At 39.6% G+C, this 12,454-nt stretch overlaps 1 protein-coding gene across 1 annotated transcript in view; it reads right to left on the reverse strand.

The window, feature by feature from the left end:
• phlpp1 (PH domain and leucine rich repeat protein phosphatase 1) overlaps window positions 1-12,454 on the reverse strand; it is a 170,010-nt gene that overhangs the window by 47,349 nt on the left and 110,207 nt on the right. The window contains exon 2 of the mRNA XM_078539642.1: window positions 813-1,003. Within this exon, the coding sequence (XP_078395768.1) occupies window positions 813-1,003 (191 nt within the window). The remainder of the gene's footprint in view (window positions 1-812; window positions 1,004-12,454) is intronic.

Raw genomic sequence — 12,454 nt, forward strand, 5'->3', positions numbered from 1 at the left:
ATCAAGTACCTTTTAGAAGTCCAAGTATACTAAATTTACTGGCTCCCCTTTATCTATCCTACTAGTTACATCCTAAAAAAACTGTAAAATTTGTCAAACACAATTTCCCTTTTGTAAAATCATGTTGACTTTGTTTGATCATAACAATGCACTTAGAAAATTATTGTAAGACTTCCTTAATAAGAGAGATTCCAGCATTTTCCTGATGACTGGTGTCAGGCTAACTGGCCTATTGCTCCACTTTATCTCACCCTCTTTTCTTGAACAGCGGAGTTACATTTACTGACATCCAATTAGCTGGGCCCGTTGTAGAATCTAAGGAATTTTGCAAAATCATAACCATTACATCCACTATCTCTGCAGATACCTCTTTTAGGACCCTAGGACATAAACCATCAAATCCTGGGTATTTATCGGATTTTAGTCCTGTATGTTTCTTAATACCTTTTCTGTGCTGATTTTAATTACCTTAAGTTCCTCACTCTTTTGGCCCCTTGGTTATCCTCTATTTCTAGTGTGTAATTTGTGTGTTCTACTGTGAGGCAACTAACTCACTGGTAGTAAAATAACAGATTAAATATTCATATAAAATTATCTTCACTCTGCACAAAAGGTAGCAATGGTATTTCAAAAAAATAGTCACTGTCCAAATATATTTGGCAAAGTCTGAAATATTTCATGATGGCATTGGTTTAAAATACGACTTGCAACAGCAAGATATATTGATAAATAAATTCTACATTTCAAAATCTGTTATGAAATAACTTTCATGCATATGTATATCTCACACACAATGAGCAACACCACTATACCTTTCCGCCAATTAAAGGTAGAACATGCATTTTTCCAGACTGGCTGTCTTTCACAGATGAAACTATCAAACAAGTACCACACAGGATAACTTGACGCTTGGTCCATTTATGAAGCTGCATCTTCCCTTTCCGAACATTGAACAACCCACACAGCTGGATTCGCTCCAAGTGGTCAATACTATAAGGTTTCCCTAGAAGATAAAGAAAGCAATTAATCAATGGGGTGGAGAGAAGAAATCAGTAACTATTTAATGTGGCAAAAGGTGTCAACGTCATTCAGCTCTATCTCAACATACGTAGGTGAAGATTAGGTTCAACTGCGACAAGGTTAAGTTCAACTGTGAAACCTCATGATTGAACAGCTTGCTAATAAAGTGAACTCTGATGAGCTACTGGAAACTGCAGCAAATGAATTCTGAAGAGGTAGGAAGTAGGGGAACATTATCTTCGTACCCCCAATTTTTGATTGTATAATTAGCACCTGGCATCATTAACTCCAATGCCAAGAGACTGGCGTCTCTGAACCGGCTCCCTGTGCTAAACCTGGGTCCCGTATTCAGCTCAACATTTTTATTTAAATGCTGGAGATACACAGATCTATCAGCGACAAAGAGAAAAGACAGGTTAATGTTTTAGGTAGAGAGCCTTTTTGAGAACTGATGAATGATTTGCACCAAAACATTACTTTGAATTTTCTCTTTACAGACACTGACAGACCTACATATTTCTAGAACTTTTCAGTTTTGTTTCAGATTTCCAGTTTTTTTCATTCCTTTACTCCAGTGACAGATTTGAAGACCCACAAAAACAGAGCAGATGCGATCGACCAAACGATCTCCTGCTATATTGTAATTTTGTGGTTGTGTAAGGGAACCAGATTTAGCAGTACAAATGTCAAGAGTGTATGACGGATGCCGGTCTCCCAGAACCTCAAGAAAAATAGCTATTAGCAGGCTTGTTTCAACCAGCATACCAGCCATTACAATTTAAACTATACTCAGACTATGTACTGCCTGACACATCACATCTGCATCAATTATAGCTGTCTGCTCTCACATAATAGACTTTCATATCAATTCTGTATAATGATATAATGGTTACAACTTTTGACTGCATTTATTTCTGCCACAATTTATGGACACAGACTGAAACTGCCCTTGATATTCAACGGTAGCATTATCACCGAATCTCTCACCACCAGCAATAACCTAGACATCACTACTGGTCAGAATCTCAACTGGATCAGCCACATAAATGCTAAGGTGACTAGAGCAGGTCAGAGACTGGGTAGTCTGTGGTACCTGGCTCATCGCCCGAATCCCCAAAGCCTCTCCGTCGTCCAACAGGCACAAGTTACGTGTGAGATGGAATATTCTCTGCTTGTGTAGATGACTACAGCAGCACCACTGAAAAAAGGCTGAAACCAGGGCAAAGCATTCCACTTGCTTGGTACCCTATTCACTAGCTTAAACATCCACCCATTCCTCCACCAGAGCATTGTAGCTGTAGTGTTTCCAATCCACAGGATGCACTGCGGCAATTTGTCAAAGCTAATCAGCAGCACACCAATACAAGGATACTCAATATCCCTATTGCAAACCATGCCATCAGCTACTCAGTATGGGGTGGGGAATAACAATGTTAATTGCTTTACAGAATAAGATGAACGGTGTAAAATTTCATAGTTTGCGCATACAGTCCAACAGTTTTCAGTACTGTGAATTTTAAGTAGAAGGTTGTACAGCCCTTAAATGAAGAAAGCCTAACAGTTTTCAGTCATTTCAGTTTGTTCTGAAGAAGATATTTGACTCAAAACATTAAATGTTTCTCTTTCCATAAATGCTGCCAGATCTGCTGAACATTTACAGTTTCCAGCACTTTCTGCTTTTATTTCAGTTTGTACGCTGCTTTCTGAACTGGGCAACAATTTGGGCAGGTGTACTAATCTGCTTCAATTAAAAATTGTAAAACATTATATTTAATTTTATACTCTTGCCTTTTAATATACAGGAAACGGTCACAGGAGATATTGAAACTTCCAGTCTTACTCTTTGAATCAAAGTGCAACTGCCTTTAGACTCCTCCATATGAAATCTCTCTCCCAGTGCCAAAGGCTGTTTCAAACTATAGAAATGAGAGCGCTAACTCCAAAAGGATTTTTGTACCCACGCACTATACCAGATTGTTGATGGGTGTGGTGAGCTGCCAATACAACTATTTCCTGTTTTCTTTCTTATTCTCTTTCCTCCGCCCCTTCAGCAGAAAACAGAACCACAACCATTTATTCATATTTCAAAAATGGTTTGCACAAAAGTTTATACAAACACGTGAATTTGTAAACCTGGGAAGTCAGGGAAGGGAAAAAACGCTACTCTATTAAAGGAACTGATAAACAATGCCCTCCTTTAACCATATGGTACGAATTTAAAACATATTTATAGTTACTACACAGTGAATGAAGCAAGAGCTGCTATTAACTTGGGCTATGGTATCAAATTGGTGCCAGTAAGTTTATTTTAACAAGTGTGTGCATTTCCTTCCTTGTTACACCTTACAGTAGGAAAATATCACCTCCCATAAGTAGTTCAGAAGGCTCAGATTCAACATTAGCAACATCAACAACTTGCAATTCCACAGTGCTCATCAAATTTTGATATGTCTCAGAGTACTTTTCAGGGAGCTGAGTGGCCTGGGGTGGGCACAATGAGAAAAAAAATCATCCTGAAGGAAAGATAATTTATGGCGGAGAGGAGGGAACATAGAACAAAGCATTTCATGGGAGAGCAGCAGGGAACAATGCAGAACAAAATGCAGGATGGATGTAGGCTGGCAGGGAGCATGAGAACCAGGAATAGCAGGGTAAATTAGGAATAGAGTGCAGATTAGGGTGGATACAGAAAAGCATAGAATATGGCACAGCAATTAGCACTGAATTTTCCATGCATAGTGGAGGCAGGAGCAACAAAGATTAAGACACGAAACAGATTAGAAAATAACACTGACCAGCAAGAGAGGTTTCCTGCTCCTTTTGACAAACTGGAACAACACATACTAGAAGCATCGGATAATAAAAGATAAGCAGCAGAGATTTGTTAATGGTAAATTGTGTCCAACTAACTGGAATTCTTTAATGTGGCAGAGGGGATTGGCGGCGCTGTACACATGGACTTTCAAAAGGCATTTACTAAAGCACCACGAAACAGATTTATTTAGAAATAGAAACGCCTTGGATTAATGAGACTGTGATAAATTAGGTATGTAATTGCCAAAGGGATAAGAGGTAGAAAGTAGTGGTAAACATATGCTTTTCTGACTGGGGAGAAGTATGCAGTGGGATTCCCCCCAAGAATCAAGATTACGACCATTGGTTTTTTTATGTTCTATATAAATGATCTGGACTTCGATACAGTATAAAGTGTACAATTTCTAAGTTTGTGAATGGCACAAAACTTGTCAAAATGGTAAATAGTGAGGAGGAGAGTGGCAGACTTCAGGAGGACATAGATTAACTGGTGAAATGTACAGAGAAATGAGATATGCTATTTAACACAGGCAAGATTGAAGTAATGCACTTTGAGAGGAATATGGAAAGACAATGTAATCTAAATCCTTCTATTTTTGAGGGGATGGGGTGCAAGAACAGAGGGACCTGGTTGGGTATATTTACAAATCTTTGAAGGTGGCAGGGTAAGCTGATAAGTCGGTTAGAAAGCTTATGGGATATCTGGCTTAATAAAAAGGAAATCATGCTCATCCAACCACTGGTTAGGCCTCAGCTAGAGAATTCTATATAATTCAGGGCATCACACTTTAGGAAGGATAGCAAGGCCTTGGAAAGGGTGCGGGAGAGATATATCAGGAAGAAAACAGAAAAGAGACTTCAGTTATATGGAGGTTGGAGAAGCTAGAATTATTCTCTTTGTAATAGAGATGGTAAGGAGACCCCTAATAAAAGTTATTTTAAATTATTTGATGTTTTTATGGTTTCTCATTAATTGCTCTGTTACCTCTGGGAAGGGGATCAATAGCCAGAGCTCATAGGTTTAAAGTAGCTGGCAAAAGAAGGGGTGAAATGAGGATAGTTATTTTTAAAACTCGAGGGTGTTCAAGATCTTGGGGGGAAGATGGTGGCATAGTGGTAATGTCAATGGACTAGTAATCCAGAGGCACAGGCTCATGCTCTGGGGTCAAGGGTTCAATTAATAAAAATATTTTTTTAAAAATCTGGAATATGAAGCTAGTACCAGTGATGGTGACCATGACAACTATCATCGGTTATCGTAAATACCCATCTGCTTCACTAATGTCCTTTAGAGAAGGAAAGCGGCTGACCTACCTATGACTCCAGACCCACAATAATGTGGTTGACTCTCAGCTGCCCTCTTAAATGGCCTAACAAGCCACTCAGTTCAAGGGCAACAAATGCTGGCCTTGCCAGTGACACCCACATCCCATGAAAGAATAAAAAATCTAGAATGCAGTAGCTGAAAAAATGGTTTAAGCAGACATCATAGGAAATTTCAAAAAGCAACCAGGCATGATCTCGAGAAAACTATTTGCAAGGTTATGGGAGAAAAGCTAGGGCAGGAAACTAGACTGGTTTCATCTCAACAAAGGACAAAACTTAATATTTAATTAAGAAACTAACCTCTGCAAAGGCTGGTGTACAGGTAGCATATAGCCATGTTCCCTACAATCCTGTAAAATCAATAGTTATTGGAGATTGACCAAGTTACATATTTGGGTGCCATCCAGCATTTATTTATCTCTCCCCCATCATCCTTGTGGCTGAAAGTATCATCTTTCCATGCCAATGAGCTGTTTAAATGTAGGGGTTATCACAGCTAAGCCCATCCCATCATTTTCTAAAGAAGCACACACTAAAACACACACTTCCATTACTGGTCATTTTATTGGGATGAAGATCAGAATCCTGACTGATCCTTCTCTTCCCTAACTCAAGTGCATTTGAGATAATTGTAGCTCTGTATTGGTGTTCCAGCTGAGATCAGTTAGCTCAGAACAGACCAGAGGTCAAACCTACGACCTTTCTAGTTTGCATTACTTTCATTTCTTTTTACTTTGGAGGATAGCAAAATTATGTGAAAATTTCCATGAAAAACACAACCAACAAATGCTCATGTACAAAGCTGCCTGTTCTGTCCTCAACATCAGTTCCCTTTTTCTCTGGGCCTTCCCATTTCCATTACTCATTACAGAACTCGGAAAGAGCAGTCAGGTGATTTAATGAGATATCAACAATGAACTGACATTTATAAAGACTGTTCACTCAACAGTTATTGAGTCACTTACTAATGCTTAGATCATCTGAAAATAATTTAACAGGCACATGGCTAAATGAATAAATGCAGATTATTTACAAAGCAATTGTCTGCTGAATTTCACTTCCTGCTTCTGGTTGCTATCCACTGGCTCTCTGTAGGGAAAGGTACGTGTTTTGAGTACAGCTGAGGTCAAGAAGGGAGCTACAATAATGCTGGTAATGTTGGGGGTGGAGAGTGGGACGAGAGGGGTGGGGGCAGCCATGGTAGGGGTGGGGTGGGGATCAAGGTGGGCTGGGGGGTGGAGATGGAACAATGGATAGAAATACATTTAGAAATAGTATCACCACCTTCAACACCTCTTTGTCTTTTTGTCTATGACATCTTTTGGTTATCTACACCTATCACTGGCCATCTATCCAGCTCTACCTGTTCCACCCCCCATTAAACCAGCATATATTTCACCTCTTTTCTATTTTTCCTTAGTTCTGTTGAAGAGTCATACGGACTTGAAACGTTAACTGTGTTCCTCTCCGCAGATGCTGTCAGACCTGCTGAGTTTTTCCAGGTATTTTTGTTTTTGTTTTGGATTTCCAGCATCCGCAGTTTTTTGCTTTTATCATAATGCTGGTAATATCTGCTTTTATTAGCTTTTGTTGGTCCATGTACACAGATCATTAAAATGTCATGGACAAATTTGAAACGATCACAATCATTTACACTCCAGGAGAAAAAGGTGCGAACTGGTTGGCAAGTTGACTGTGAGCGGCCTGTTGTCCACCATGCAGGAGACTTTCAGCTGCATCTTCACCAATCATTCGACATCTTTCAAGAGGCTGAGAAGAATTTAAAAATGAAAGAAGAAGAGCGAGTCTCTACTAGTAATGAGGTTGGAGCATGGGGTGTTTGTTCTCAACTCAGCTCTGTACACATAGGCATGAGTGGGGGACTGAGTAGGGAGGGAGGGTATGAGTGAGGGGAAAGGGTTTGGGAAGAGGGACTGCCAAGTGAGGTGGGGAGCAGCTGCCGAGTGAGAGTGTGGGGTAGGCAGTTGGGAAGAGTGGCTGCTGAATGAGTGAGCGTATGGGGGAGGGAAGGCAGCTTCACTGAGTGTCCTGTCACCAGAGAATATGCAGAGCTTGGCTGAAGCCTAAAGACATACATAAACTAACATTTTTACAAAGTACTTTAAAAACACAGATTTTCATATTTGTATGATGTAGGATTATATATTGATCTGTAATATGCAAGCTTTAATAATAACACACAGAATGTTTCTAGGCTACTTTATTGCTGCTTTGTTTTTGCTGGCCTCTGGGGGTCATGTTAATTTTCAAGAGTCTTCTTCGTATTTTCTTTCATGGGATGTAGGCATCACTGGCAGGTCCAGCCTTTTTGCCCATCCCTAACTGCCCTTGAGAAGTTGGTGGTGAGTTAAAACGAGGTCACATTGAAAAATAGTTTGAGAAGCACTGCTGTAGTACATGTGAAGCGATGCAAAGGACATGATGCAACAAGATCATGTTTTGTTGTTAGTATGGACTTTATCCTGTATTACATGCACTAACTGCATCGAATGCTGAAATGCCGAGGTCACTGGTGATTTTATACAAATGTATTGCTCCACAGTCTTGACAGTAATAGAAGGTAAACAAAGGGAAAACTAATGTTTCCACCCACTTGAAGCCTAATATTCCACTCATTTGAAGTGGCATAGAAGCATTTGCATTTCACTACAGATCATAAAATCTGCTATAATAACATGACCCCTAGTCACAAAAAATGTACAGTCATCTTTGTTTTCAGCTACTAATTTTCAAACCTTTTTGTCTTCGTCCACTCTCACCCTTGGTTATCTCACATAATGGAAAATGATGTGGAGAAGCCTGTGGCAAGTGGATAAATGTTGAGTCTATTCCCAATATCACAAGAGCCAAAACTATTGAGGTTTTGAGAAGTTAGTTTGCAATTTATGGTTGCCAGAGGTGTTGGTGTCAGACAATTGTCACCATTTATGGCAGAAAAGTTTGAAATATTTCTGAGTAAGAATGTAGTCAAACACACTAATACCATTGACCCAACATTGACCGGTGCTGCAGAAAGTAGTATACCGGTTGCGGAGAGGCATTTGCAGAAGCATTTGCTAGGTGACAAGCTAGGGAGTAATTTCCATGCTTCTCTGACACAGGCTAGACAATTTTCTGTCCTCTTACAGAATAACCACACAGTCTACAACAGGTTGCTCACCTTACGAATTAGTGTTTAAACATGCTTCTAGGACAAGGTTTAGTTTGCTTAAGCCTAGCATCAATATCAAAGTAAGAGAAAAACAAGACAAAATTAAGATGAGTCATGATGCACAAGGCATGAAACAAAGAGTTCAGTACTAGTTAGCAGGTCATGGCGAAAAACCGAGGTGATAAGGAGAAGTAAGTGATTAGAGGAGGAGTGAAGAAACTAGATGCATTTAAATATCTAGCGAAGACCGGAGAGTTGAAAGTTGTTCAATAATGGCTGTTTGCTGAGAGTCCACATACAAACTAATGAATTAGGAGGAGTAGGCCACTTGGCCCCTCGAGCCTGCTCTGCCATTCAATAAGATCAAGGCTGATCTGAATGTACCCTCAACCCCACATTCCTGCCTACCCCCGATAACCTGGCGCCCCCTGGTTAATCAAGGATCTATCTAGCTCTGCCTTAAAAATATTCAAAGCCTCTGCTTCCACTGCCGTTTGAGGAAGAGAATGCCAAAGACTCACTACCCTCAGAGAAAAAAATTTTCATCTCTTTTAAATGAGCAATCCCATATTTTTAAAACAGTGACCCCCTAGTTCTAGATTCTCCCATAAGAGAAAACATTCTCTCCACATCCACCCTGTCAAGGCCCCTCAGGATCTTAAAGGTTTCAATTAAGTTGCCTCTTACTCTTCTAAATTCCAATGGATACAAGCCTAACCTGTCCAGCCTTTCCTCATAAGACAACCAGCCCAATCCTGGTATTAGTCTAGTAAACCTTCTCTGAACTGCTTCCAACACATTTACATCTTTCCTTAAATAAGGAGACCAGTACTGCTCCAGATGTGGTCTCACCAGTGTCCTGTACAACTGAAGCATAACCTCCCTACTTTTGTAATCAATTCCCCTCACAGTAAACGATAACATTCTATTAGCTTTCCTAATTCCCTGCAGTACCTGCATACTAGCAGGTACATGGCGGGTTCTTCTCAGTACAATACACAACATTAAGGGATTGAGCGTAAAGCCATGATCTCATTGAAGAGGTTCAACGGCCCATTACTTTTCCTGTGATAACATTTTTTTGCTTACTATTCCTCCTACCATTGATGGCACTGCAGTGCAAGTCACCCAGGCCCTCCCACTATTTGGCCTGTTACAATGGACACAGCTAAACGTGTACATTTCCTCTAACTGTCTGCAATACCACAAGAGATTCATTTAGTCCGTGTAGATATTAAACAAAAACAGACCTACCTCATTTAATTCAAGAGAGACTAGATACACAATCTCTGATCACACATTACTTTCATGGGAACAGTGCCAGCTGATGGACTGGTTTATACTACTCAGAGATACAATCAAAATGATAGTCCAAATCTAAATATAGGGCAAAGTTAAATGACTCATTTCTATGTTACTAAATTTGAACCAGTGTAGCTAGTGGGAAGTGCAGTAAAAGCAGAATATGCTGCAATACGCAGTCAAAAAGTAAACATTCATTCATAGAGTTTAAGCAATCGCAACTGCATTTTTTAATAAAAACAAAAATAGATGTACCAGCAATCAGAATTTCTACCTGTCCAAACAAAAATTATACATGGGGCTAAAAAATTGAAATCTGATAGTATTTCTGTTTACTAATTTGATTGAAATAACCCATTTGAAAAACTCCGAGCAATGAGTGTAATATCACACAAGGTTGTGCACCTGCAAATTCATGATTGGCAGGTTACTTGTCTCAACTGTCTCATCAGGAAAAGCGCCAAGTGAAGGTGAAGTAGCTCACCGCAGGAATAAATTGGAAAAATAGAACTCTACATGGTATCCTCGCCATGTTCTCCACTTAAATATGCATGATCTCAAACATACACAATTTCCCATTTTGGACTGAGTGCAAACAAGACAGAAACCAATACAATTACTGAACTACATTCCTTGGGAATGGCTGGTCAATACAAAAGGGTGCACAAGGATAGATAATATAGATTCAAACATGCCCTGTGAAAAAGCAGAACAAACATCATCAGGGTTCCAACATTTCTGCTCACAAGAAGTTAATCCTCTATACATACTCAAAACATTTTTAACAGTTTTCACATCATGTTCTCTTATGCAGATATGCTCTGAGATAAAAAAAAACAATGACTAACTTCAATGTTCTCAGATTCCACAGGCACTCATGATTTTATTTGAGGCATTTGGTGTACTTTCCCTATTTGGACTGTCCTTGATTTTCTGCGGCCTCCTCTTCATCTTCTTAAGCTTGTCCCATTCTCCTACATGCTGGTTTATCAGGAGACTAATCTATGCATATTTCAGAACCATCTTTAAATTACTATTAGCTTTTTAGTGGGGGTGGGAAAAGGATGGTGAACTGATTAGTTTCCAGGATAGGTCTTCACACAACGATGATCAGTTGAGTGAGGCAATAAAAAGCAGCCAGAAAGAAATTAAAAGTTTCCAAAATGAAAATGCGTGCATTTGGAAAAGCGAAAATGCAGCTGCAGCATTTCAGTTGAAAGAATTCAGGTTATTATAGTTACTTATGAATCTACTGCCTACAACACTGATTTACCAATAAGCAAATACTACCTCAGCAATCAGGTCTTTCAACCGATGCCAAATAATATATTTTTTCCTTCATCCATGAAATGTGGGAGCTGCTGTCAAGGCCAGAATTTATTGCCTACCCCCGATTTTGTCTTCAAGAAGATTGTGGTGAGCCACCTTCACAACTCCAAAGTCAGATAATTGACAGCCTCCATGGCTGGTGTTATTTTCTGGTTAATTTATGTACATTCATTGACAAATAGAGTATTGGATCAGTTAAGAGATGAATACTGCTCCAAGAGGTTCAAGTTAACTGGCAGAGAATTACAGACTTTGTCTGAAGTAAGGATAACAACATGATCCAAAGACTCATCACCATCAGAGAAAAAATTTCTCATCTCTTTTAAATGAGCGACCCCCTAGTTCTAGATTCTTCTACAAGAGGAAACATTCTCTCCACATCCACCCTGTCGAGAATAACATTGGATCATACAGAAAGAAGTTGTTTGATAAACATGTTTAATTCAGCCGAGACAGCCATAAACAGTACCAGCATAATCTGAATGCCATTTCCAGCATGGCGTATAAGAGCCTGTTCCAGCAGGCAAAGCAGACTCCTGGAGGACAGCCAAGTAAAGGAACGCTACAATCTTACACAATCCAAAGTGCTGCCTAGTTCAGTTGATAATACTCTTATCTCCAAATGAAAAGATTGTGGGTTCAAACCCTGCTCCAGGACATAATCTAGGCATTTCACTGCAGTACTGGGAATGCTGAACTGTTGGAGGTGCTGTCTGTCCAAAGAGACATTAAACTGAAGTTCCATCTGACTCTTCAGATCTAAAAGATCCCATGCAACCACTGGAACACATGGAACTTTCCCAGGTGTGCTAATCAACATTCCTGCCTCATCTCTACAAGCACACACATCTCATTGTAGTGTGCCAAGAGCATTGCTTGGTAGATTTTATGTGAGTGCTTTTTTCTAGAATTGAAAGATTCTGAATCATCAAAAGAATCTGAATGAGCAAACATCCTTAATTGAAACCAGAATTGAGTTGACTGGGAGGGGGTGACTCTCGTTTCTTCCAATTCTCACTGAGCTGTTAGTGTATAAAGACACCAACTGTATGAACTTACCAGGGACCCCAAGAATGCATAATGTTTGCCAAAAGGGGGTTTATGCTGACTTGCGATCAACATAGGCTACAGGTCATTGATGATGATATCCTCACCTGTTTTGTGCAAACAGGTTTTGAGTCACGAAGTGTACCCTCCTACTTTTCAGCAGATTAGAACCTCTTCTATACAAGAAGTGAAGACAATAACAAAAGGTTTCAGTCCTGGTAGATCGCTAGTCGATCAGATACTGACAAACATGTAAACAGGTTGTTTATCTATACTGCTGTTTGTGGAACCTTGCTCTATGTAAATTGGCTTTCATATTTATCCACTTAACAGTGACTGCATTTCAAAAAATAATTAACATGATGCAAGGCACTTTAGAGTAAGCTGACAGATGTGCTAAGGCACTAGATCAATAAGAAGATGTTTCGTTTCTATGCTAGAGTG

Source organism: Cetorhinus maximus, chromosome 3 (assembly GCF_964194155.1).
Source record: "Cetorhinus maximus chromosome 3, sCetMax3.hap1.1, whole genome shotgun sequence".
In the NCBI taxonomy this organism is placed as follows: Eukaryota; Metazoa; Chordata; class Chondrichthyes; order Lamniformes; family Cetorhinidae; genus Cetorhinus; species Cetorhinus maximus.